The sequence below is a fragment of the Hetaerina americana genome, unplaced genomic scaffold (genome assembly GCF_022747635.1).
Source record: "Hetaerina americana unplaced genomic scaffold, ioHetAmer1.1.p SCAF_1, whole genome shotgun sequence".
Classification (NCBI taxonomy): domain Eukaryota; kingdom Metazoa; phylum Arthropoda; class Insecta; order Odonata; family Calopterygidae; genus Hetaerina; species Hetaerina americana.
Genome location: NW_027286069.1, coordinates 85,692,459 through 85,720,453, shown reverse-complemented (window position 1 = coordinate 85,720,453; position 27,995 = coordinate 85,692,459). Strand labels below are relative to the sequence as shown.

The 27,995-nt window shown below is 34.2% G+C and overlaps 1 protein-coding gene across 1 annotated transcript; it reads right to left on the bottom strand.

Moving 5' to 3' along the window:
* LOC139690273 (neurobeachin-like protein 1) lies at positions 1 to 27,995 on the bottom strand. Its single transcript, XM_071587665.1, has 17 exons — positions 27,973 to 27,995; positions 26,657 to 26,781; positions 16,187 to 16,210; positions 14,109 to 14,232; positions 12,761 to 12,929; positions 12,332 to 12,445; positions 11,646 to 11,798; positions 11,286 to 11,487; positions 10,865 to 10,979; positions 10,551 to 10,682; positions 10,026 to 10,134; positions 9,627 to 9,736; positions 8,446 to 8,659; positions 6,644 to 6,849; positions 6,208 to 6,380; positions 3,007 to 3,314; positions 1 to 207 (listed from the first exon to the last, which is right to left on the bottom strand). Exons 1-17 carry the CDS (start codon positions 27,993 to 27,995, stop codon positions 1 to 3), a joined length of 2,508 nt encoding a protein of 835 aa, XP_071443766.1.

Genomic DNA, 27,995 nt, shown 5'->3' with positions numbered 1-27,995 from the left:
CTAAAAATTATATGCATATGGATCCTCTGATGCATGAACCAAAAAATGAAATGTATTTACCTTTTGTCTGGTAGCAAATGCTATGTGGCCATGGTTGGAAATTGCTATGTATGCAATTTCTTGAATTATATTTTCAATGCACTCAACAGCAGGTAAAGTTCTTATATATTGCCCCTCTTGTATGGTATAAACATTAACAGTACCATCCTATAAAAGGAAGATATTTTAAGCATGTCTTTCTAAAAATTTTGTAGCTCAATGCATAAAGAGCACCCTGATTTTTCAGGTCTGAATTCACGAAAAATACCAGGATAAGATAAAAAATATCTCATTATTCTGATCATTACAAAGAAAACTGAATTTTTACATTGAAACATTAGTAGCTATACATATATCAAAGTTTATTTATCGTAGAATCCTGGAAATTCATCATCACTGAGCAAAACACCATTCAGCTGCCTTGTTTCCACGTTCTGAAGCATTATTCAGAAATTAAAATTTATATGCAATATTGTATGACAATCTTCTCTTTTAAGATCCCATAAGATGATTATAATTATAGTTTTTTATGGCGATGCTTAGATTCTGTTATTATTTTGATATTATCAAAATATGTATTTAAGGCAACTATTTTCTATGCCTTTACAAAACTCTCACACTAATTAAGGCAGAATGCCTTGAGTAGACTCAGAGGTTATCAGGAGATGTGATACAATGTACGCATGCATTAGCAGAGGGGTGACATCCCTGTTAGCCCAACGAGTATTAAGTTTCATGGAATCAACACATGTGAGATTAAACTAAATGCACTACAGTGCATACATCTACAATTTATTTTGGAATTTTTTTAGAAAATACTTTCAACGCAAAATCAAAATCCAATTGCTTACTACTGACTCAAAACAGTGATATTATCAATATTTGTAAAAATGGCAACCATTTTCTATGGCTGATGTAAGAAAATATATGTAAGTATTTTTCCGGTGAATTTAGACACATTTTAGAGCACATTTTGAAGCAAAAAGAGTGCATCTTATGGGTTGGGAAAAACGGTAAATTCTTGTTAGTTGCCAACAATAACATTTAAAGACAAAGTGGTTGCCAAATAAATGGTTGGAATTCTTGCAGAAATGACAAAAAAGTTACATAAGAATTATAGAGTTTTAGTAATATCCTTTGAATACCTGCATACAGCTCTCATGATCATATACTGTGCCACAATTAACTTGAGCTGTTCTAGTATAAGTCATAACCTCCATATTGAAACAGAGAAACTCATAAATGGCCTGGGAACCTCTACAAATGAGAAGGAAAGTAAGCAAACTTTGTGGAATGTTCCGCATTCTGAAGGGGGAGAAAGCTTGGGCAGATCTTATGAAAGAGGCGGGGAACCCAAATTTTATAGGGAGAAATGACCACAAATTTAAGTTAAAATGCTGGGCACAAAGAACGAATAAAAAAATTTTCTTTTCTAAATGAAACAATTGTTAATTGGAACACCTTACCTGCAAAAATATTCAAGCCCTTTCCTAACAGAGTGTATACTTTTAAGAAAAGATGTAAGGAATATATGTATTAATTTGATTGATGTGTGGTGTATTTAATTATATGTAACAGCTTAATTTTTTTAATTCATTTTTTTTTCTGGCTGATTGATTGATGTAAATGAGATGGGGGTTCTCTTGTTTTGTTAAAGAGTTTAGTCTTTGGAAGTTTCCTTTAAGTGTACTTTTGTTTTACAGACTGATTTTATTTATTATCTTTTGTGATTACCTGGGACTTGGGTGCCACCTGACACTGTCTATCAGCACATGTGAATTTTTAATAATAATTCTAACAATAAATTGAATTTTACATTAACAATTAAAATTTCCAGTGAATTGCCAAATTATTATAATGTTTGCACAATCTGTATTTTTTGCCCATTCCACCCTCTTTGCTACCCCAATCTGCCAGATCTTTCAAACATTTCTAGTTAATGGGAAAGAAAAAGGACACTGGACTAGCTTTCCCCTAATTTTTGTTCATACTGGATATCTCTTTGGAAAATTTCACAGAGAGAGATCAAAGAATAATGAAAACAAATTTTTAGTGGAGAGAATTCTCAAAGTTTTCTTTTTTTGGTACCATTTCAATATGACTGATGTAAAAGGTTTTTGAGTATATTTAGGTCTACAATATTTAAGATAATGATATATCACATTATTTTGAATTTGACTAGATGCAGTCAAGTGTGCCATGGAGGGTTTTTATTTTTTGTCACTAGCATTCAGGAAGGTGTTAAATTATAAGCTAAGAACACGAACCCATAAACCTGAGTAGAATAAACACAAGAGAGAAATGCATTTCAAAATCCATTCAGCTTGCTCATTATTGGAGGTCTGCTGCATTCATCGTTACTTGTAAAAACTATTAAAAGAATTGCATTGGCCATTCTTCATTCAGAATAAAATTTAGCAAGGGTAACCCTGGCAAGGCTCTCTGGACATCCTCAGCTTCACCCAAGCTGTGTAATTTTTTGGGCACCATAACTTCCTGGGAATCCATAGGTGGTACAGGGAAAGGATCTGGCTCCCCTACCCTGATATCTGAATTCTACATGCCATTCAACAAAGCATTGGGTAAACTCTGCCATCACCTACCAAACCAACCTATGGGTTGATTACTGTGTTTTATGTTTTTTTAAACTCATATAGGTAATCATGTTATACTAATTATTCCAGCTGTTCTTTTTGATTCAAAGGTGAGAAATAAAAAGTCAGATGATCAGAAAAATTAAAGCATTTCACAACGTTTTCATTGTTCCATGACATTATCACTATAATGATCACAAACAGGAATGAAAATAACAAAGGTGAATACTGTCACCAATATACTATTAAAGTTGTGGGTATAAAATTTGTATGAAATGTTAGGGGTTTATATTTATAATAAGGCTTGCAAATAATTTAAGCATATTGCTCAAATTTGTTGAAGACAAATTACCATGCAAATGAAAAAACTCACCATTGAGCCAGATGCAGCAATATCTAATTGAGTTAGAATGGCAACACAGGTCACTGGGGCATCATGACCATGGAGTGTGTGAACTGGAACCAATGCGGCACCACTGATGCCTGTACTTTGGCCCATATTTGAGGAACTTCCTCCACCAAAAGGGCCACCAGCTCCCATGTCAATGCTACCACTGGATCCCGCCCCCATGTTTCCACCAACACCAAAACCGCTTATGTCCCAAACCACACATGTTGTGTCACGGGAACCAGTGATGAGATATGACCCACACTCATCTAACGCCACACAAGTGACAATATCTAACCCAAGAAACAAGAAAAGAATGAATGTTAAAAAGATGCTTTCATTTTGTCAACTTACTTGAACCTTCTCAATTAAGAATAATTTATAAAGACAAGACTAGTACACATTAAGGCAATTCCAAATACATGTTTCTACTCTAAATTCCTACCTGCATGCATTAGCATTATTTCTTTACAAAGTAATTTATTATCAGCAATGGGAATGATAACAGCGATTTCATATCATAAACTAACTCCAAGGCAACTAGGGCAATGATTTTTCATATTGAAACTGCAAGTTCAAATCCAAATAAGTCAGATTTTTCAATTGAATTTTGATCCCTAATGCCATGGTAGATAAGAGAATACGGTATGAGCACTACTCCATCCATTTATTGGATACTAAAACATGAACCCTTTGTCATTTCTCTTAAAGAGAAGGCAAGGCTACAAATAGATTTTTTTTCACCTTTCTTCCAATCTTTGGGAATCCAAACTATTGCTAATTACACATGCATGACATTATCCACCAATTTCTCAAAAGACAAAACTATTTCTGTCATTAAGGGTTGAAAAAAGGCAATTCAAATAGTGACTTGTTAGTAATTTCCTGTTGCTTGTGCAATGTGGTGAGAGAAGTCCATACTTGAATAAAAAATACAGCTGCACTTCTTGCATTTTCCCATTTGAAAGTGAAAAAGTAAGAGTATTTTTGCCATTCAAGTGAATAGGATGTGTTCATGGCTCCCTGGATTTGTCCTTTTGTCACTGTCCATATCTGTTCTCTTCGTGATTGACTGGAATAATACTATTACTGCTTGTATGCTGATAGTCAGTTAAAAAGAGGGCATTATGTCCCCAAGATTATGTAGGAATGTGTTTGGGACTATTAAAAGAAATTTATAGCTGTACTGACAGTGTTTCTAGATAGGTTTACCTTTATAGGTGCACACCTATGTTTTATTTTTTTATTTTGATATTTTTATTTTGATTTTTTTATTTGATTTTTCTTGGTCCGTTTTGGTGGAAAAATATATGTATTTGTATTATCACCACATTCTAACTACGAGCGGACAAATACACAGCATATTTATATTTTTCGGGAGAAAAAACCTAAAAATCAGTTGTGCACCTGTACCAAGAAATACAAGTTTAAGAACTCAAGTAATATTATTACATGATCGCTAATTAAAACAAATTTCAGAATTAAAAGTACTCATTAAGCCTTGATTTAATTCACCAACTTACATGGAGGTTAAATCTCATATTTGCGAGGAAATTAAACTACATAGAGTGGAACCTCATAATACGAGCGTAATCCATTCTGCAATCTTTCTCGTACAGCAAAATACTTGTTTAAAACAAACAACTTTTTGCACATAAATTAATGTAAAATATGAAAATGCAATCCATGCCAACAAAATTATGCATAAGGTTTATTCAAAGAAAATTATGTTTACATTGTTTAGGATCTTGGATTATGTTTACCTTTTCTTCTATCATGGGTTGATTTGTACAAGCAAAAAAGAATCGAAATAAAATGTTTATAATTTATAATACATTCTTAATTCCTTTTTACCATAAAGCTGTCTAGAGACATTTGTTTTCACCAACACTTCAAAATTAGGTAAAAATGCAGCTCAGAATAATCATTAAATAAATTAATGGCATGCATCGCCATTGCCTTGCTAGGGCGATGGCTTGCACACATGGTACGATGTAAAAGTTTCCGGTGACCTCCACATTTCAGTTAGCATACTGTTTTGGACTAAACACTTCTTGAAGAGTTGTGGAATTTCTGAATTGTAAACATTCAAGGGTTTGATTTTCAAATCCCAGCTTACATTTGTACAAAATAGCAGCATGAGATTAGTTTGCCCAATTTTTCAGTGCCTTGTGGTCGGGCAATACTTTTCTTCTACCGTTATCTACACAAATATAGGTTTGCTTTGACATCTTCTTCCTGAAGGGAATCTTAAATCTTGTCACAATTAAAAACATGCTCTGAGCAGGTGGCCCTCAGAATCTACAAGCTTTTGAAATCACCAATGAAGTTCTCTGATGCCATTGACTCAGAGCTTGGTGATGGATCACTCATCACTCTATTTGAAGCACCTATCTCCTTAGTCTTGTCCGTGCTATTGAAGAAAAGGCCAATCTTTGATGCCAACTGATTGCTGATGTGCACACTAGATCATCCATGCTCACACCTCGTTCCTGATTTTCAATGATTTTACTTTTCATTTCTACTGTTGTTTTTCATTTTTCTCTTATGGCTTTCTTCTTACAAATTTGACTTTGGTGTTACTTTTAAAACTATCCACAAAATATTATAAAACTTTGCGCCAAAATTCACTAATAATATGTTTCAACACAAATTTGGAAAAATGTATGACCACTAGCAATGCTAATATGCTAGCAGAAAGCGTGCTAGAGACAAACTGCAGTAGCAGGCATGCAATGAATCCGGGAATTCCCTTCTCCTCGTCACTCGTTATGCAAAAATTCACTCGTTAAGCAAGTCATTTCAGGGAACAATATTTTTGCTCATTATGTGAATTACTCATTGTGCGAGGTGCTTGTAAAGTGAGGTTCCACTGTTTTTCAATTTTACAGGAAGCTTAGGCTCTTAACACATATGTGTTTAAACTTAAGGTTAAATCAAACACACTATTCATCTCTGCCATTCCAGGTGAATAAAATTAAAAAGTAAATTGGTAATACAGGGTATCTCATCAGTACCTTATCTGACCCTGGAAGAATATGGGACATATGGGAAGGGGTTTCAGTAATCGAATTTCATGCATTTTTCAAAGTATAACTTATGTTTCAACATCAATTTCAAAATTTACTTCAACCAATTATTATCAAAAATAAAAATCTATTATAACATAGCATCACAGATACATACCAAAATGACGAATGGCATGAGCAATGGTCTTATTTCTGGAGAGGCTGTATACATGAAGACTTGAATCCCAATGACCAACACTATACAGCAACTTCCCATCATTAGAAACAGCAAACATTTGGCTGCTTAATGTCAATCCAGGATGGAAAGTACTTGGAAGCTTCTTTCTATACCTATTAATGCAATGACCAAGTCAATATTATACTAGCTTTCAGTTCTCTCTAGAATAGGTACTGTGAAATTATCTTTTTATTATTCTCATATTTTTAGTCAACATCATCAAGTGGTTGGCCCATGCAGCATAGCCTTCAAGAGCGACCAATTTCAATAGAAAATAATTCCCTGAACAAGTGACTCCATTAAATGCTGAAGTAATAAATTTAGTTTGCTGACAATAAAAATGATTAAGTTTGCCAAAGATATTATAATAACTTACTTGGTACTATTAATTGAAGGGTCAACATCAAAGTTAAAACTCAAATTGCTGCTAGATGTACCATGAGGAACCCAGGAGTGTACTCCAATTATACCAGATCGAGTGACAGTCACTACATTGTCGGGAAGGGTTGTTTGTAAAAAGCTGCCCCGTGGTGGAGATCTTGGTGTACTCACAAATACCAGAGGATCACTTTCATTTGATACCTACAAGCCAAAAGATTATGTACACGTAAGTCAATTACAAAAGATAATATTCTAATGGAAAAACACAAGAAAATTTTCAATAAAAGGTGAAAGAATATATGCGAGCTATATTAATTATCAAAAATATTGTGGTATATTTTGGCAAACTGTCCATTTTCTGTTATGAAAATGAAAGTTTAGGTACTACTGAAATATTAGACAGTGAGTTTTAACCCACCCAAATAGACATAGGAGAGAGAATTTGAGAGAATCGCTCCACATTTATTAGGATATAGGAATCAACAAAAGAGTTATTGAAAAAGATATAAAAAGTAGAGCAGGGTAAATGATGAAGGCATTTTTTAGAAAGACAAAAACATTCTCATCCCTTGGCTCTCAATGTCCTAAAAAATCTTGGTTAGCATTTTTTACCACTGTGTTCTCTCAGATGACTAGCCTTCCTCGTTGATCCAGACTATACAGTTCACTCATTCTTTATACTCAGCCTTCATACAGATGAACATCAGACACCTATTTGGGTTTCCAAGCTCTATAAAATCTTAACTTTTACAATGAGTCCCTTCAGCTTCATTCCCTTCCAATAACAAGTCGTCATAATTTGCATTTGCTGGAAATCATTTAAAGGGATGATCAAAATAGTTGTGCTAGTAGAAATGTTGCTAGGCTTATGAGTTTAGATAGGGGTGCTTCCCCAACCCTTGAACTCTATGACTGACCTATCAAACAAACCCACTTCCCTAAAAAAACCCAACCCACTCTTCACTCTCATACACATTTAATACTTTAACAGACACATCTTATTATACTTTGAAGTAGTCATAAAACAAATGTTTAAACTAATTTGTGCCATATCTATCAGAATTATTATTCATTAATTATTTACCACATTATCAGCTATACACTAATAACAATATATTTATTATTACAGAGTCTTACCGGTGTCAAATGAGACAAATTACAAATATTTTTACTCAACCCTTTCACTTAAATAAATATGATATCTTTATTTTTTTCTTCAATCCCATTCCAAAATTTTAGTTATGAATTTTTTTACCAAGCTGGCTCCTCCCTGGTTTAGAAGTGAAATGGCTCTGTTTATGCTTCCACTTTGAACTAGAAGTTTAGGTGAAGAAAAATACATCTATTCCCCACTTTTAATTATTAGTCTAGTATAAAAAAAGACATAACTGTTTTAGAGTTCAATAGGAATTACAGGCAGGCACATTGCTCTAGCATTTTCAGATATGCTTGCAGTTAAAGAACTGTGTCAACAATCAGAGAATACTAGAAGTAATACATTTTAAACAGACTGATTATGAGAAATACATATGATTCTTGGAAATGCATCCATAGAATGGAATAATTACTGTAACATTTGGCCATTTTGGATATTTCTAAAGAGCAAGAATAAATGTGAAATAGCATAGTTTTTCCAAATTTGTTCTCAGGGTGAGCGAATTCTCTGACTTTTCCTAGGTTTCATGGCCTGTAGCTATTCTGGTATTTAATTAATTTGTTTACTCTCCATGGGTACCAAATGATATGACTCAGACGATGGTGTCATACACTTTAATTTTATGCCTACTGCCTCCTTACCAGAACTGGGACAGAACAAATTCGCTCCAGATACAATGAGAGGTCAGGACGTCGAGTCAGTGTCCGTTGCAATGCTTCCCCGAGAGGCAGTCTCTTGGGATGAGGGCCATGCAGAAGCTGGGATGGTGTCTGTCCAAAGTTATTTATCATGCCCTCAACTGCTTCTCTTTCAAAAGGATTGGCAATGGCATCCAAATCCACTGCACCCTCATAACTGTGAAAAACAATTAAAATTTGTTAATGAGGAATTTGATGCTGATATCTTGTTGGGAAGTTAAGCACACTGTGCTGCAACTAAATCCATGAATAATAACAAGGCTCAGTATTGGACTAACTGAAATGAGGCAGGCCTCATAGAAGATAATTTAATCAGCATATAAGACCAAACTGCTTTTCAGTTGAGAATATGTTAAGCTGGTGTGAGTGATAGCTACCATATCATGTAGTGATACGCTTGCATAAGAGAAGAGTTTGAAATATTTTCAAGGCTCCCATTTGGGTCGAGGCAGTATATGTGCATCTGCAAGTTTACCAGCCCATAATTTGTACATATGCAAGGTGTGATCAATAAATAACTGGATTTTCAAAATTTTATCAACAGTTTTGCAATCCTCAAAATAACGTAGAATTCAACTTTTGGTATAGTTTTCAAGACACTCTGCAAATTTGTTTTCAACTCCTCTCTGGCAAAAAAATGTTGAATGTTTTTTACATCTTTGAGAACTAAAATTAAGTAACAGAGGCCATATTAGATGAATAAGTTGGCTATAGCATCATAACAAATTTGGTTAAAACTTTGGTAGAAGTGGCATGTGAACTGATGTGTTATCATGGTACAAAATCCAAAAGTTTTTTGAAAGTACTGGTTGTATTTTTCAATTGACTTGATGCAAATTAAGTGAAACTTAAAGGTAATTCTCTTCAATGACTATGCAGAATACACTCCTCCATTTTACAAAAGGAGAAGAATATAACATCTTACATGAAAATGCAGTCTACATATAAACCCTGTTTGTAAAACAGGTCAGAAGAATTGCTATAAATAACATGGAGCAACCTTTTCAATAACTTAGTGAGAGAAAAATGATTTGATGAGTGTATTTTAAAATTATCACCTCATTATTGCTCATTTGCTAATTTATTGAAAAGAATCTTGAATGTTTTCTAAGTTTTCATCTTACCTGCAGTAATAGAAAACATTTAGTGCCTCTACTGCCTTTGGTCCTTTTTGTTTGAAGCCAAATATAAGGTCAATCCATTCATGTAAATGAGCTGACACATATTCAGATTCCTAAAATTAATAAGGGTATAATTTTCATTAAATTACTGGAGTCAAAGAGAGAAGCTTTGGAAGAAAAAATAAAAGCATAATTATACAAGGATTAATTGTTTGAAGGAAAAGCAATGCTATAAAACATTAAATAATAAGATATAGCCCAATAGTCAATTTCAAAATGCAACATGTAGTCATAAAAAATTAATAAAACTGCATTTATGCACCTTTATATCTTATAGAGCATGGAGTAAAATAAAACATACTGTTATTTAGATAGATTGAGGCCAAGTGTTAAATTACTCACCAATGCATCTCTGTGCTTATGAATGAAGTCCACAGGACTGGATGCCCATTTCGGCAATGTAACATCATTCACTTGCTCCTTAGAGCCCTGTAAGTGTCCTAGATCAAACCTAAACCATGTAAAAAGAAAGATATTGTAGAACCATTGCCTCTGATGATCAAATAAAATAGATGATTTCTAAAAGAAATAATTTTTATATAAAGATCAAAGATACATAGATAGAAGGAAATTGCTCATAAAATCATAGAAACCATATCACAAACTTTGCTTAACAATAATAATAAAAAATCACCATAAAAATATTTTTAGATTTAACAGTGGTCAAGGCACAATCTTAAATGGCAATTTTCACTCTTCCAAGCAATTCCGTAGGTCTTAAGATGGCTTTAATAAAATTTATCGCAAGCTAATCTGATTGTTTTTGTTTAAATCACTTCAACTGCTATTTTAATCATTAATGCTTTCTATGTAGGTATTTTAATTTAATGCTATAAAATACTCTCCTCCTATTTAACATCTTCTTACCCATTATGATTAGTTAGGAACTCTGGCATGTAGAAAAATTCAGGTATTAACTCCTTCACATCATTTGGGTTATCCATCAGGAGTTTCCATGTCTGAGGGATTGAGTGGAATTGGCGATCAGCTACATCAAACCTGTTGAAAACAATTTTCATTTCAATTGATAGCATCAGGGTATGTCGGCAATCATGTGACTGGCATTTTTGGTGCACAAAAGCTTGTTTCAACAAAGATAAGATTAACAAGGCCACACTTGGTTCATGGCTGAAAACTATTGTCAACAAATATGGAAAAAGAAAGTTCTTTGATGAACAAACCTTCCACTCTGTAGCTCTATATGAAGAGTTGTGAATGGTTCAACTCGGACTAAATAATGTAGAACACCAGCAGAGTTGGAGTAATGAGTGCCATAGTGAAACTTGGCAATTGTGCCTGAAATGAAATATTTTCCAGATGATTAAAATAAAAGTCAATACAACAGAAAACATTTTCCTAATCCTGAAACTATTTACATATTTACTTTTAACATTTAAAAATACATCAGGGCTTTCAAAGTGTAAATTTCCAGCTTCTAGGGTTGGAAGGGATAAGAATTTTGGAGGAAGTATTCACCAAAAGGGACACCAAACACCCCTTATTTCAGATTGTCAAAATCCTTCAATCCAATTCCACTTATTTGATATCAATTATTTGACTGATTGTTATATATATCATGATAGGCATTAACAATATTATTACCTGATGGGTCTTCAAAGCTGTCAAATTTTGCTTTCACTTCTTCTTCATTTTTTGGGTTAACAACTCCAATTGGTTTAGATAGGTCTCTGAAAGATTCTGGATTATCTAAATCCAGTTTTTCAGATGTGTAGTCAGCTAATATCCACGGAAAAACTGGGTACTGAGAGAGATCATTGTACGTCCTCCCAGCTACAGTGTTCAACTAGAACAAACATTTACATTTTTAGGACTTCAGAATAAGCACTCAATACTGCAGGTAATAATAAATCATACAAATTAGGAGAAACATATAAAAATGACAATTTCTGACAATTAAATTAGTATGTATAAGAACTTCACATTCAACTCAAATAAATGTACCTGCATTAGATAATCAAAGTTATTGATTTCCCTGGTCACCCACTTTTGTGTGAGCCCAGATGCTTTAAGCAAATCTGCTGGAGATCTAGCATGATGAGTAGATAGATTTGGTGGTCGGAGACTTAATATACTCGAGTAGACTTTATTACGAACCTAAAGAATAGGGTAGAAAGTGAATTAAAAACAGATCTATCGTGCATTTCATGAAATTTCTTATGGTGAAAACATTGCAAATGTAAAAAAAATAGGAAGCTATCAAATAATTTTCTCAGTATTTATGTTTTTGATAATAAAATGATATTAGTAAAGAATTTTCATTTATTTTCAATCTTTGATTCCATTTAATTACATTTTAAAGAAATTTTTTATGATGACAATTGAAAAAAGGAAGAAATAGGGCAAATGGATGGTTAGAAAACATATCTAATGGTGTAGTTTTATACGCCTTAACACACCTGTATTTTTTTATAACTACACAAAATCACTCCTTTTCTAAACTGAGAAGTAGCATAGCTAAGCCATACTTTGGGTAATTTGTGTAAATTTATGAAATTATTCATAAAAAGAAGATAAATATTATGAAGTGTTTCAACTGGTTCTTAACCTGGTGTATTACTTTTCAAGCTGGTTATAAGAACAGCTAGTGTTTGTTTTATATCTAACATGGAGTACATTTAATGCCATACCTTTGTGCTAAAGTTAAGGAAGTAATTCGTCTGATCAGTTAAAAAGAACTCGATTGCACTTCTTCTCAAATTGTATCTCCGAGGGTACATATCCTTTAGTCTTGAAATAGACATCTGGAACATAAAAGTTTCATATTGACAGTTCTATTGTACTTATGTCACATCAAATTAATATCCAGGTATTTTTATTATTATTAAAACACTTATGGGCAATTTAAACTAAAATAAACACATACAATGAGCAAAATGAATAGAATCCCTCATGAATTTGATCCAGTTGAAATATTTGCATTAGAACATTCCCTTACTACGTTTGAAATGAGGGATTTTGGTCCAATTATGACTATATGAACCAACTTAACTGATTATTGTCATGATACTTATTATTCAGTATACTCATACCTCAAATAACGACTCTTAGGTACTTACTTTGAAGTCCTGTCTCTCCACATCCTCTTTAACTGGGCTTAGATCAGTAAAGGAAATGTGAGCAGTAGTGACTTCCAAACGACCTTTTACTACAGACATTAGAGTGACTAGATCACACTCCTGTGATATCACCATTTTTTCCTTGCCACTTTCTTTGACTCCCTCAAGGCTGTTGAAAGATTGGTACATATTTAATCATTTTACACATGACTGCATACATTATTGAATATCTCGGGGCAGAGCAGAAAACTTTTAACTTCTAATCCAATAACAATTTTTCTTTCCATTACTTCTGAATGGGTCAGTTATCTTGTTTTGGCCTTAAGCAAACATAAATCTACACCATGGAGACATTAAATGTCTAACTAACAATATGTTAGCCGGGTGGAAGACCCAAGAGGTTTAACTAAATAAATCTACACCAAGTACAAATAATAACTCGGTGGTTAGAATGGAAAGAATTTTAATTTCAAACAGACTGGACCATTGCATATTCATGAATGTAAAAATAGAGTAATATTTTAATTAAGACAGGTATTTCAACTCAAAATATTTATTAGTACAGTGGAATCTTGATACAAAGAGTATCAGATATTAATGACAATCTTGTCTCGTATATATTTACAGAGTTAAAAATTGAATTTAAAAAATAAAAGTCAAATTTTAGACTTTACAGCTTATCTCACAACACATTCACAACAAATCATAAATTATTCTCAACCCATTCCAAAGCATGATATAGAGTCTCAAATTAATAGTGACCAAATTCATGATATTTAACACCAGCATTCATGAGGTCAACCACTCAAAATTGTTAATACACAATATTACATTACGTCAACGCATACTTTGAAATTACTGTACATTAGTGTACATATGTTGTTAACCAGTATTCAATTTTTTCCTACTGCTATCTTCTGACATAAGATACAATGATCATTAACTATCCTGAAGTTAGGAATTGGCTAATATGGGACAATTAAGTTTCCATTGATAATAACAAAAACCTGGCATAGCAATTAACTTTATGGGTATTGTGAGCCCTTATCAAATTGAGATTCCACTGTACTCCAATTTTAATTAAATATTTGAGATGGTTAATGTTATGAGATTGGAGTCAAATTATTGATATATACTCAGCACCATAATAAAAGGTGCAATTTATGAGTGCTCAGAAAATATATACAAATATATATCATATGAAATATTGAATTTATTCATATTTATAAAATGAGCCCTGAAGATATAAAATAGTAACCCACAGAAATGCAATACTTTTTGAAAGCAAACATAACCCCTGAGTAACAAATTATTGAATCCGTGAGCATAAATAAAATTGGCCACTAACTCTAAATCAGCAAGTGCACGTAGATCTTCATCGGCTGTGCTCTCTTCCTCAGATTCAGGGCAAACAGCAGCGGAGATTGTCATTGTGTGTGGGATGTCATCAGTGTGAATTCTCGTTACCCATCCTAATGATGAAAGACTCAAGTTACTGTAATCATCATAACTAACATAGTTAAAGTGCTGGCAGTACCCACTAAGGGGATTTACTAAGAACGATTTGAATTAGATATTTTTAACTTTAAAGAGGTATTTAACCAGGCAGGATCTAATGGAAAATATTAGTATTATATTCCATTCAATGTGCACTTCAAGACAGTGGCCTGACAGTCCTAATTGAATACTCATTTTTATGTGATGACATTTAAGATTAGTAAAGTGCTAAACATTTATGAAAAATAGTTCTTTCATAATTTTCATTGAAGTAATCCAAATAATGATTCTTTTGGATACTAGTTTAAATGTTCAATTACTGCAGAACTTAAAAACTAGAATTTGAGTGCCAGGAGATACATGCTTTGATAGGCAGAATATTCCATGCCCTACATAAGTTACAGATGCAAATAGAGCAAAATTAAAAACAAATATGAGAAGGGTAACATTACAGGGCCTTGTTCAGGAAATTTATTGAATGAAAGAAGATTTTCAGAAATGTATGATAAAAAATCTTCCAAAAGCTGATCGGTATAAAACAAGCAAGCTTTAGCCAGTTTTACTAGCATTCCATCTATGAAAACATGAGTGTTTCATTATCTCTCATGAGTATTTATCACTGCGACCAAAATAGTGCATTTTAGAGGCCATTAAGTAGGTAGCCACCAATTAATAGAACAAACAGCTCAAACTGTTTCCATCTTTTATCTCTCAAATCTTTAAAATTAACACAATATAAATGCAATGGCTTGAATTTATAATCTTTAGTATGGAAATGGGTACATCACTCTTCTATTCTATAAAAGCTAATCAACATAAATAAATTAATTCATCAGCTTCTTCAGTGCAATTCTGTAAATAGAGGCATATGCTTTACTAAATAATGAATGACATTGGCCATCTTTTGGTGCTGCACATGTTCAAAAGAATTATCATTACTTAGAGGAAATTTTTCATGTCCATTAATATAAATTACAATTTACCGATTTCCAAGTGAATTTAAGATGAAATGTTGGTACTTTGTTAGCATTTGAGTCATCAATACTAAATAATAAAAACAACCCAGGAAATTGAGATCAGTAGTATTTATGAATACAATAATATAGAACACGATACATGTTTCACAAAGCATCGAAAAATCATGTTTAAGCACATGAAATTCAGCAAATGGAAACAAGCCTAAACGAAAAACAAAATATAAACAAGAGATGATCAGCCTTTTGTGATGGCATCTGATGCAAAACAGCTTCAAAATATATAATAATGCCATCAATATTGGAAATACACTAAATGCAATAACATTTAAAACAAGAAAACTATTTAAAAACTTCCTTCCAAAGAGAGCTCTTTGAAATGAGAAATACTGTAATATTTCCTGATAAATTGAGATAATAGACAAAACAATTTACTATCTTTTACCCATTGAAAAATGAAATATTGATACTTCCTGTGCATTTTAACAAAAAACAAGCTTATAGCAGTCAATATTAAGTTAAATTTGGATTTTCAAGGTAAGAAAAATTTTTAAAACATTAGTGTCAGTGAATTCTAAGATGGTATAACAAACAATACATATATCAGAGATTTTTTATGAAGATAGATAGATTTTATAAAGATAGATATATTTAATATAAAATCAGATAAGAAATGTTTGATTTAAATTATAAAAGGTCACTAACTTTCCCCTTTTGAATGCATTGATACATTAATGACCTTGGCATGAGATAAGAACATAAAATAGAGGAAGGATTCTTTTCATTAATGTACATGTTAATTCTATATATTAAATTTTCCCATGAATGAATACTTAATAAATATAAACCACATATTTGAGCATTAGAATTTTTGAAATGCATGTGATCATTATTTAACAATAGCTACTAAAGCAACTACACAAATAGCAAGCAAGAAACAGTTGTATATACTCACCCACACTATTTCTTTTTATATTGGCTGCACAAACAATTTAAAAGGGAATAATAGTTAATTAAAAACCTATATGAGCAATAATTTTATTGTAGTCTATGTTTTCATAATTTATTACAGTAAAAGCAAGGTGGATTCACTATCAATATGAGGTATTTGATGATCTGGAGGGCATCTGTACATTATTACTTTCTAATGCGGGAATGTGGATTTTTAATGAATAAAATATACATATACTTAAGGCTACTCAAAACCAACCAGCATTCAAAGGATAGTATAATAACTGGTAAACATTTTATGGCCATGAAATATAAATTAAGCAGATTTATGGGGGAATACCTGGTATTGCTTACATTATTTTACAGAAGAGGAAATTAGATATTGTAGAAATACATTGCATCTAACTGTAACATAAACATAGCAGAATAGGAAGAGGCATTGGTATGATCAGAGAAAGTAGATATTATTTCTTCCCATCTTGTCTGTGCAAGTAGTATTATTTTGATTTGAATTTGAGATTAAAGAGGGAGTGACTATAGACAACATCTGGAAAAAATAAACAATTTCTTTACATGATATGGCCAAATATCTTTAAGAAGTTATTGGAATACATTTAATTTGAAAAATTAAAATCCTACAAATCACTAGACACTACAAATGGTACTTGTTTCTGAATTCTGAACCATATGGTATGATAAAAATATGGATTATTCACCCCTGATTGGCACAATGTTGTCCGACAAAATTCATGACATTTCGCTTTTCTTATAATTCACAAGCCAATAGGGAGAATCTTAAATGGCAAGTATGCACACTTCTTAAGTACTTTTATGCCATCATCTGGCTATGGGGACTTTAAATATATAGTATTTTCAAATATCACCATACCACTGAAAAAATATTAAGTTGACATAAGTGAATGGAGAGATTCTGGAATGTTATAGCACTATTAAAAGAGGGAATTAAAAGAGTACCTATACTACCAGTATAATTAACAAATGAACATTACTAAAAAACCCCAATGATGAAATGAAAATAGAGATTGCCATTGTATATAGACCTTACGAAATCTTATAAAATTCTACAGAGCAGTTACCTCTGAGCATCATCTTCAAATAATCAAATATATATTAAAAAATTGGTATTCCTATTTATACTCAACAATTTAAAAATTTGAAGGGAATCTCAAAAGCTAAGATATTTAAAGAATCAATATATCAAGTAATCATAAAATTTTTTTATGATTTTCTGCAATTGCTGATAAACATACATTCAAGTTAAAGAAATATATCATTATTGCATGCTAAGAGAAATATTGTATTAATGCATGTTGAGGCTGAGCTTTGTAATAATTTGTCCATCCACTACGTAATCAATGGTGGGTTAAACTCGAAGGACTATGAGAGACTATCTGCGAAATCTGTGAGGTAACTAAAAAAATAGACACTCGTGGAAAATAACTGATGGTACTTGAAGGGCAATAGAGTCCATCCTTGAATATGATGCTATAAAACCTTTCCAACAATATATGAGGGAACTCTGAATTGGTGAGAAGCTGACACAAAAAATAGGCTTTCTATCATCCAGAGGAGGGGACAGCAGCACTCTTACATATGATTAGAGGTAGAGACCACAATGGTCAGTACAGCTGCAGCACTGCAATGCACAAAGCAAAAGGTAACCACCATGCTATCTGATGAGTAGTAGCTCAACAATAGATTTTCACTGCATCGATTTAAATAACAAACATGATTGAGTCAGCTTGAACAAAGTGTTCCAGAGGGGTACAATTCACCCATTTAGATCTCTAGATGGAAATGCAGTGAGTGCTACAGAAGAATGATGAGATCAAAATGGGTTAAGAAACTAACAATTAAGGAATTGCTGTGAAGAAAGGATGAAGTGAGATGCTCATAGAGAACACTTAGAAGAATAAGAGGAAAACTAATTGGGTACATCGTGAGGCACAATATTTTACAGAAGACTTTAACTGATTCAAAAATTGTTGGGAAAAATTACAGTCAAATATCAGGAACAGAGATTGAATATGTCTGCATAGCGGACTTAAAAGATGACAAGATTGATTATAACAGGGTAGCTCGGAGAGCTGTTACAAACCAATCATTCATTAGGACATACATTCACAACTTTGTTTCACATTGAAGCAACTAACCATCAAATTATCAGTATATACATAACATTTAATATATGTGAAATTCAGGATGAGTTTATGGCTTAGCAAAAATATGTATAGAAAAACAGGGCTTGCAAAATGATGTCTACAAAGACCAAAGTAATTAGCCTGAGCAACATATGAACACAATTGAATATTTCATACTATTTACTATTACCAATAAACAGACTTTGCATTCCACAGAAAATATATTTATTCTTCAACTAGTTTCAATATACTGTAGCATCTCCAGGGATGAAGTGAGGTTAAATTTCACAGGAGAGGGGGTCAATATTCCATTGGCCTCCAACTTCAGGCAGACATAAAAATATCAACATATCATGTAATGGGGGTTCAAAATTGCTAAAATTAGTTATTACCTTGGGAAGCCTACATTCCATTCCAAGTTACTTGTTAGAAATTTGGTATCATTATAATGTAATTATTAATTATTAAAAATATAATTTGTTAAAAATAATTCAGTGCCCAAAGACATTCCCTCTGAAAACTCGGTAAGATCAGGGAATAGAGATGGTGGAATGGCTAATGTACTGGCTTCCCATCCAGAAGACCCAGATTTGAGTCCTGGAGACAGCAGATGTTTGTCAGAGGTATCCTGATCCCTACTTGAGGTTCTTTGTGGTGTGCACTTTAAGTGAGTATGCCATACATTGAATGGAACAGTTTAACTGTGGAGCCCTTGGTGCCTTTCTTAAGAGTACATGTAGACTACTTCCACACCCTTCCTCTATTCCCATCTAATCCTAATGGCATAAGTGACCTCAGTGGTCAGTAGCCTCCCATTACCACTATTACTCCTACTACTCCCTCCTACTCCTACTAATTTGGGGTTAGGAGGTAGAAGGGACTCCATAGTCTCAATCTCACCCCAAAATAAAGACACTATCTATCTACCTACTTACACCTCCTATTATTACTACTACATAGTACTATCAGCTATGCTATGGTTGCATTAATATAGTTATTACTGGTATTCTAACAGTTAAGAAAGGCTTTGGATGGACATGGCTTATACAAAGATATAACAATACTTTTGCTTGGCTCTAATAACAAAACAGATTTTTTCACAATCCCTTCATATACAAACCCTCTGGTCAAATTCCTCCTTCATAAATGCTACGAGTTAGCCGATTAAAATTATTCCACTTTTTCCTAAACACTTAGGTAGTTCCATGGGAATGTTATCTACTTCCATGGCCTTATTTTATTTCAATTCCCTAAATGCCCTTTCTATCTCACCACCGAGTACGTCTGGACCTAAACCTAGCCTCATTTACGTCATATTCTCTCTCTATTTCTAAGCTTGCTGATCTAAATTCTTGCCATTTAATTCCTCACTTAATTCTTTCAATCTCTCCTGAATCATCCCTGGTTCCATTTATAATATTTCACTTGTCTTTGATCGCTTTCACAGATTTCCCTTCTTACTTCCTGACCTTCCTTTCACCTTCCTGGACAGTGCACCAATTTCACCCTTTCTTTGTTAGCATACCATATCCTCTCGCTGGGTCTTCCGCCACCCTTCTTTTGCTCACTTAGTTTCCCACTTCAGTACATCATTCGTCACGGTTTCATATATACGATAGCATGAACGGTTAATAGAGATGCATTAAAAATTAGTTCAATAAAAAATAATGACTCTATCATCTTTCTAAATTTTTCGCATTCTAATTCTTGTAGTTATTAGCACCAGTGCACTCCTTGCGTTTTTTTCGTGCTAAATGCTTCTTCCGGGTGAAGTGAACATTGTAATTCTTTGTTGAAGTCGAATATCAATAAAGCAGAAATGCCATTAAGGATTTCCATTTGACAAACACTAATTATTTAAAAAAACCTTCAATAACTTCATCTGCTAACTCGTGAACGGACTTATTTAGGTCTAAGTGCGTATGCGTAACACGGCTCGTATCGAACTCCGCATGAAATCCGCAAATGTGGATATCTCATTGATACACCACCCCAAAACGGGTGGAAAGGGTCCGGAAACTGAGGCACGGAGGTAGGACGGACATACGGAAAGTGCGACGTTAAAAAGGAAAGTATTTGATGAACGGATGGAAAGCACTTACATAATCCAATCAAATAAGTCTTTCATACGCAGCATGGGACATGGGTAGTCACCTGCAAGTGACGGCATTAATCACTCAACAATTAAAACATAAAAAAACGTGGAGGTGGCAAAGAGTTAGGTTTTAAGTAATTACGAAGGCGATTCCATAGAGGCGGCGGGAAATTTCGCATCAGGATATTTAGCAACGGAATCATCCACGAGTCGGCGATTCCGTTGGCATACACACGACAAAATTTTGCAATGAAAAAAATAATTCACCCAGACCGGGATAAAATTATAGAGGAGGTTGACAGTAGGTTACATGGCGGTGGATGGGATCGGAATTAAGGAAAATATGTACCCAGATGCATAGATGGATACTGTATATGACGAAAGGAATGTTACTGAATGCCAACATTTCATGAGGGCAAATATTATATGTACATAAGCACACACACACACTATTAGCATAATCGACACCAAATTTCTCTTGTAAATTTAAATGAAGAACAGTGGTTACTTTATTGTCTAATTTCACCGAATGACAACAAATTCGTAGTTGTAGTCAGCGAATATAATGAAGCGAAAAAATATACTTGTACTTTCACAAACAAAACAAAACTGATTATCTATTAAGATATTGATTTTTATTTTCTCACACACAACGAAATATAACGGGCGCTTAGTTCGACCAACAATAAGAAGTTTAATTATTAAGAGCTCACGGTTTCTTAAATTATTTATCTTTTATTATATTTTTCTTCTTTGTCACGCAAGAGGAATTTGCACATGCAATAAAGAAAAGTTGGACATATATGTCGAAGAACTGCATAAAAAAAGAAAAAGTAGTGTAACAAATATACTTCATCGCTATGATCGTTAATATTAACACTGAAAAATATTGAAAAAAATCAATGAAATTATAGGAGGGTCCCGGGTTCAAATACTCATTATACCTAAACAGCCTCCTGATAAACCAAATCCGTTAAAATCTGAGCATTAAAAATTGATGGGAAACTATTTCAACGGGGAATAGAACCAGTCACCCTGAATGATGTCAATTCTCATCCCACCAGAGGGCAGCGCCAGGCGGGTTTTACTTTTGTCCATCGAACATACCATCGGGTCGAAGACTAGTTTAATCTTGTGGCTACTGCAATATTTTGCATTTTTTTGACTACCATCAGGGATCCAAGTATGGATGCAATCTATATTAACTTTTCCCCACTCCCCGCCCAAGAGTCTGACGTAATATATGAAATGAATAGCTTAAGAGGAACACTGATCTTTCCAAAATGTCAGAGAAATAATTCTCCATTCATTTGACACCGCGCTACGGCGAATAATCTACTTGACGTAAATCTCTCTTCAAAACGTCGAACCAAAATGTCAAACGTAAAAATTCACTTAAAAATTTCACGCCGAGAATGCCAAGATAGAACACCTATGGTGTGTGTCTGAGCTTATATTTCGACGCTTGAATAGCGACTACACCACTATTTCTCTCCACCTTTTAACGTTATGGGTGAAAGTCTGTTGGAGCACTGCTGCGAGGAAAATATGGTAGCAGTGCACTCTTAACGCAGCATCGGCGCAGAAAATACACGCGAAATATGCCTGGGGACATTTTCAGATGAATCCTTGTCATAGGGAACTACAAAACGCTATTAAGCCTGCGAAAGAGTTATCCCGGAGAAATAGAGAGTAAATCGCTGTCGTGAGAGTCGTCCGCGATCCAAGAAAACGAAGATACGTGAATTAAGATTGAGCACAAAGCCAAGGGAGAAGAAAAATACCGACGAGGAATTTAATTAAATGCTTTTGATTAAAAAGCTTGTAAAGAAATGAGACCAACAACAATGTGTGAGGGGTAATGGAGAAAAACAGCTCGAGAGTCAGAAAGCTGACATCAGGCGATAATGAACATCCACAAAGATTTAAAGAGCTTACATGAGAAAGAAGATAATACGGCGACGTAAGAAACGAAGGGGAGTACGTCCTTTGTTTGCGAAAAAGTGAAAAGCGAAGTCATATCAGAACCAAAGAAGGATGAAGAGTGAACTAAAGGTGAAACTGTGAATGGATTTCAACGACAGACGAATAATCTTCCCACTCTACAAGAATCGAGTCACGACAATGCGAATGAAAGACATAAAACAAATATAAGCTACAGTGAATAACACAAAAAGGTTGCAACCTTCCACCAGCGTCATTTAGCATTCTCTTGGAAAATGTGTTAAATACGCACAAAAAATGGGTACCAGAGGACTTTAGATGAGTGAGAAAGAAATGAACATTCTTTGCTTCGCAGGTGACATCGCACTAAAACTTGAGAATCGAGAATCACTAAAGATATGCCTGAAAGTAATGGATTAAGCAAATCCCCGACATATCATGAAAGCCAAGCGGAAGAAAACTAAATCCCTGGGCGCGGAAGAGAGAAGATGATGGCAGACGTTACGATACGTGGAGGGAAATGAAAGCAAGTGGAATCTTCAACTACCTCAGAAGCAGCATAATATCCACTGACATCCAGCAAATAATACCTTAAGCTTAGAAAACTTTCATAGTGAAATTTCAATTACTTTCATTAAAGTAGAAAGAGTTAAACACAGGATAACAGAACGAGAAACCACTCATGTAGAGCGTAGCCACCACATGTGGAAAGACAGGGAATCAATTGGAAATCATAAGACAAATAGCCAAAAAAAATAAATAGCGAAATTCCAATCAAGTGTAAGGCGTAATATCAAGTGATTAGTAAAACAAAAAACGAGAAAGTACGAAAAAATAGAGAAGTAAAGAATTAGGGAACGTTTTAAGGAGAGGCAGCAGAGCCGGATGGATTGGACATTTGAGACACAATGGAATGTTTAGAGACAAAAAGAGAGGAGGAAACAAAGAAGTCCAACGGCAATTAACAATGACCCGAATGAAGACACGAACAAAGACAAAGATGAAGACTAATTTGGTAGGTTCGAATGAAGACTAATTTTGCTATTAGCAATAAGAGATGTCAATGCGTAAGAAATTAGTACTGAATAGGAAAGAATGAAGGACTAAATCAAACTGTTCTCGAATTAAAAACAGTTTTCCACGATTTTCCAATGCGTACAACGCGTTTTTATGTAGACAAAGGACATCAAATGCACAATTAATGAGTGTTCATTTCAGAATAGTGTAGGCACATATAGCCTAAATAAAGACTAAAAAAAGGTGGTAGGGTGGCAGGTATGGGTTTTAATTAGGAAAGATACATCCATTAATTTGATTAGTCAAATATGGCGAGCTATGATAGGTGAACATTAAGACTGGAGGGAGGTTCATGATTTAAAAAAATCTTTCAAAAACCGTCCTTTTTGTTATTATGAACTATTTACAGTTGCTCCAGCACATCAAAATTGCTGGCTTTACGTTCTAGATTTGGTGATTCAGGGACCAACTTTGTTTCAAGTAATGATCCTGTCAGTCGCCGCGCCATTAATGGTGACGGTCCATTTGTTCCTCCTGCATGTACTCGCACATTCCTCCATGCTGTTCTGCTGTCCCCATCTCATGTATACATACGATACCACAAATGTCACACTTCAACCAACGCGCTCCCTTTTCTTAACATCGTCGAATTTGTCTTTATTTACTAATTTCGCATAATAGGTTTGGAGGAGACCTGAAGTAGAGGTTACTTTGACTTCATTTCCGGAGAGATTGCAATTTTACATCATACATCAGCTTCCCTTGGAAAAATGATTCACCGTCACCATTTGGGTTGCTTGTCACGACAATGGGGTACAGTGAGATAACACTTCAAATTACTTTCTTCCATTAAAATTTGTGTATCAACCTGTGAGGGAGAAGTTATGGTCATTTACCAGTGAAATGCGCTCTTAAACCGTGCATGTCTTTTGCAAATGGGCAATTGGAGAGCAGGAACCCTGTTAGCCTGAGCCAAGAAATTATGTTGCCCTTACTCTGTCCTCTTGTTAATCTAGTCTGTGACTATTGGTTTTCTATATACTGAAATATGGTATTCATTTACTCGTCTACGAATGGTTAGAATGACTCTCTGACCGCTTGACTGAAGTTAAATTAATATTTTTAAGTTGATTATTAATGACTTATTGAGAGATTGATAAGGAATATCTCACGGGTGGTGGTATCTCCCTATCCTGCAGCATAGAATTACGTTTACATATATAAATTAAAAATATATATTTATTAATAAAACATAATTGAAGAAAACAATTACCCTTCTCATTCATCATTTAAAAACTTACACTAGAATTGGAGATAGTGGCCCATTGCTAGCCTATCGATCTGTTGATAAAAGTTATGTTTAAACGATAAATAATTTGGTTCAGGGAAAATTTTCTACAAGGAAGTGATTTCCTTTAAAATCAGGGTATACAAAGCCAGTTACCATTTTCACTTTTTTAAATCTTTGTTCTACAGAAACTGGCTCGAATAAATTTGAATCTATTAAAGGATATTAATTTGGCTCCAGTTGGATGTGAGAGTTAAATTGTAAAGTTGCTTGCGGTGTATTTGGGGGGCATTAGTGATATTTGTGGCATGGAATAGCATGGTTCGGTCAGGGAAACACTGCGGAACTACAATTGAATACAATGCAAAAGAACTGAAGACAAATGAACTGTCGTGACGGTCAATTTGTTCCGATGAAATGGCTAAATACTTGCAGCATTGGGGGTCTTCACTAACGGCGAGGCACCTAACGGAATCTTGACGGGAAGACAAGTTAATATCCAGTGTCCTGGACTGCAAATCTAAATACCCCCGACTGGTGTACTGATATAATTGGAAATGCATCATAACAGATATGGTGAACTCTTAATATACGATAAAAATAACCTTTAACTAGTGGCCTGGTATTGGCTGCTGTTTACCTGCCACATCTCTCCAAATTCTAAGAGACAAATTGACTAATGCCTATCCTACCATACGTAGCATAATCTATTCCAACAATAATCCTTCCTCCATTTTTCAGCATTCTTTTTAGCTACAGGTACCACATTAGGAAATACTTTTGTTCATGTAAACACGTTGAGCACAGTAAAACAATCGAAAATGAGAAGCATTATTTACTGTACAATGAATTTCCGTAAATGAAAACTTTTAGTCGTTCCTATGCAATTAATCTTTAGCTTGAAAGAATTATGAATTGATGAATATCATTCACATAGGAAGTTTAGAGGAAACACAAAATAAATATGCAATGCTATATTTTACTTAAACCTACGTTAATATAATCTTACTAAATTTGGAAGAGCAGCAAGCTTTTAAGTAAACATTTTCTAAGAATTTGTTAATATAGCAGGCAAAAGAAAGTTTTGAGAGGAGCCAAAGTACGGTATGACCGATTCACTGTGCTAGCATTATGGGTTATTAATGGGGCAACAAATCAATTAATTAGAAGGACGATCACATTTAAGTGGTAACAATGGAATTTTGACCAACAAATAGTTAAATAAGAGGACGAATTATACGCTAGATAGAAAAATGATGCATAATTCTTGGAGAAGAATGAATGGAGCAGATGATGATGAGATCTTCCAAGAGATGGAAACTTCTCATAAGGATTATTTTTGCCCTAAACTTGAGAGGCACAATAAGTTTATCCCTCAGGTGACTAATACCCATTATAGCTTCCGTTAATCAATAAATAGAGAGGTGAATGGGATGAGAGCTAGAAAAAGCTGGTAGGGTAACATACTCGTATATCCCTGGGGTGACATTATTTCATGCAAAATTGGCACAGGAAGATATTGAAACGTTAAATAGAATAATTTCAGCGTTGTTTCAACGATAATTAGCAACTCCTACGCTCGACTGGAAGTAGAAGTATTATTAAAATTTCATCATAAAGCTAGGTGAAATGATAAAAAGGAATATACCTGTCAACGTCCAAATGGTGCATTAAAATAAATGCATGAGAACACCTGAAGTCTTTCTAATGCACAGCGTCAACGAGGAACATTTAAAAGATGAGAATTATTCTCCAAAGTGTTGCTCGAATATTCAAATATAGAACTTGAAATAAGAGGTAAGTTTCAACGATTCACCACGTTTCGGTTAATTACTTCGACTTTTTCCCCTTGCTGCGTTTATTTGGTCAAGTTAATTGGCCCGATGCATGGGATACTTATGGCATGAAGTCCGTCTTAGGCAAGAGTATATACATAAATAAAATATAATAAGCATAGCATATACTCACCAGAGTTATCGCGTAGGTTGCTGGCTTCTGTGTGAAGGCTGAAATCTAGGTTGGGACAAAACTTGAGACGCATACGCGAAGAATTCTCGTGCCGCGAAAGTTTCCAGTGACGTTCCTTGGGAACCCTGTCAATAAGAAAAAATAAAGATATAAATTATCAATAGACATTAACGATTTAATATATATATAATTACGAATATAAGACCCCAATTCCTGATAAATTATGCATAGTTAAGAAAAATAGTCAACTGGAAAAGACGGTGTCGCGCATTTGTCTTAATCTTAAAATTTTATCTTCTGTTACGTTCCACAATATTGGGTAGATGCGTCACATGCAATAAATTATAACCTTCATGACTGTACCCTCAAACGGAACTAATATCTTTTAACACGATACCATATCACAATAATGACAACACACCTCATTAACGGACAGCATATATTTCTCTCTCTGAGAGTATCTTTAAAAATAATTGTTAAGTTAGCACGGGCTAAGAGCTGGAGGTATTGAGTCAGAATCGGCTGCTAGCCTCCGGACCCCGACTACATTTTCGTATTACTACTCTTTTATTTTTTTGTTCCATGCGGTCTGTTAGAATGCTTTAAATAAAATAGTTTTTGGGTTCACTATGAGAGATACATGACAAAAACCATTTGGTTTCCTCTCGCATAATAAGTACGCACAGAAGGCTCTTTATTCATGGATTTAATCCTCATTGTGTTTACGTACTGATAAACGCGTATGATACCTTCCATTAGCACCTTGTGTGAGAAATCGGACCAGCTTAGCTCACTTTCATGCTGTCATTTTTGGTCGCATTACCGTATGATTTGTCTCGATAAGTAACTCGGGAAAATATCAATAATATGTTCATGCATCATATGAATTATGATTATACCTTGTAATCAATTCTAATTAAATAAGTCGGCATTAGCATTAATTAACTCCGAGGTTTTCATTCTAGATAGGTATTTTGAGCTGAAAATGTAACTTCTAATTTCTACTAGAAAACATTTCCGACCACGTGTACGTTAATTTAAGGTAATGATATAGAAATATCGAAAAAGATTTTTTTAATCAAATGGTTCAATAGGGACGATTCGCTCATTAAAGAAAAGACATGCAGGCGCAAAAAACCAACGACTAACCTCACAGCGCGTAAGAGGCCGAGGAGAATGATTTAAGTTTCGGGGCGATGAAAGTAATATTTCGGGAAGTAATGAGCGATGAGAAGCCAAATTGGCCAGAGGGCGCGCGGTCGGGGTGAGGGGGAGGGTAGGAGTTGGAGGCGGTGGGTCGATGAGCGTCCGCATACCCATCGGCTGACCAGCCGGTCAT

Excerpts from the sequence above, each read along its gene's own strand:
- LOC139690273 (XM_071587665.1), bottom strand. The coding sequence starts at position 27,995 with ATGACCGGCTGGTCAGCCGATGG. Across the intron at positions 11,488-11,645 it reads ACTTTGATTATCTAATGCAG|TTGAACACTGTAGCTGGGAG; the intron begins GTACATTTATTT and ends TGTTTGTTCTAG. Across the intron at positions 3,315-6,207 it reads TCATGCCATTCGTCATTTTG|ATATTGTCACTTGTGTGGCG; the intron begins GTATGTATCTGT and ends TTCTTGGGTTAG.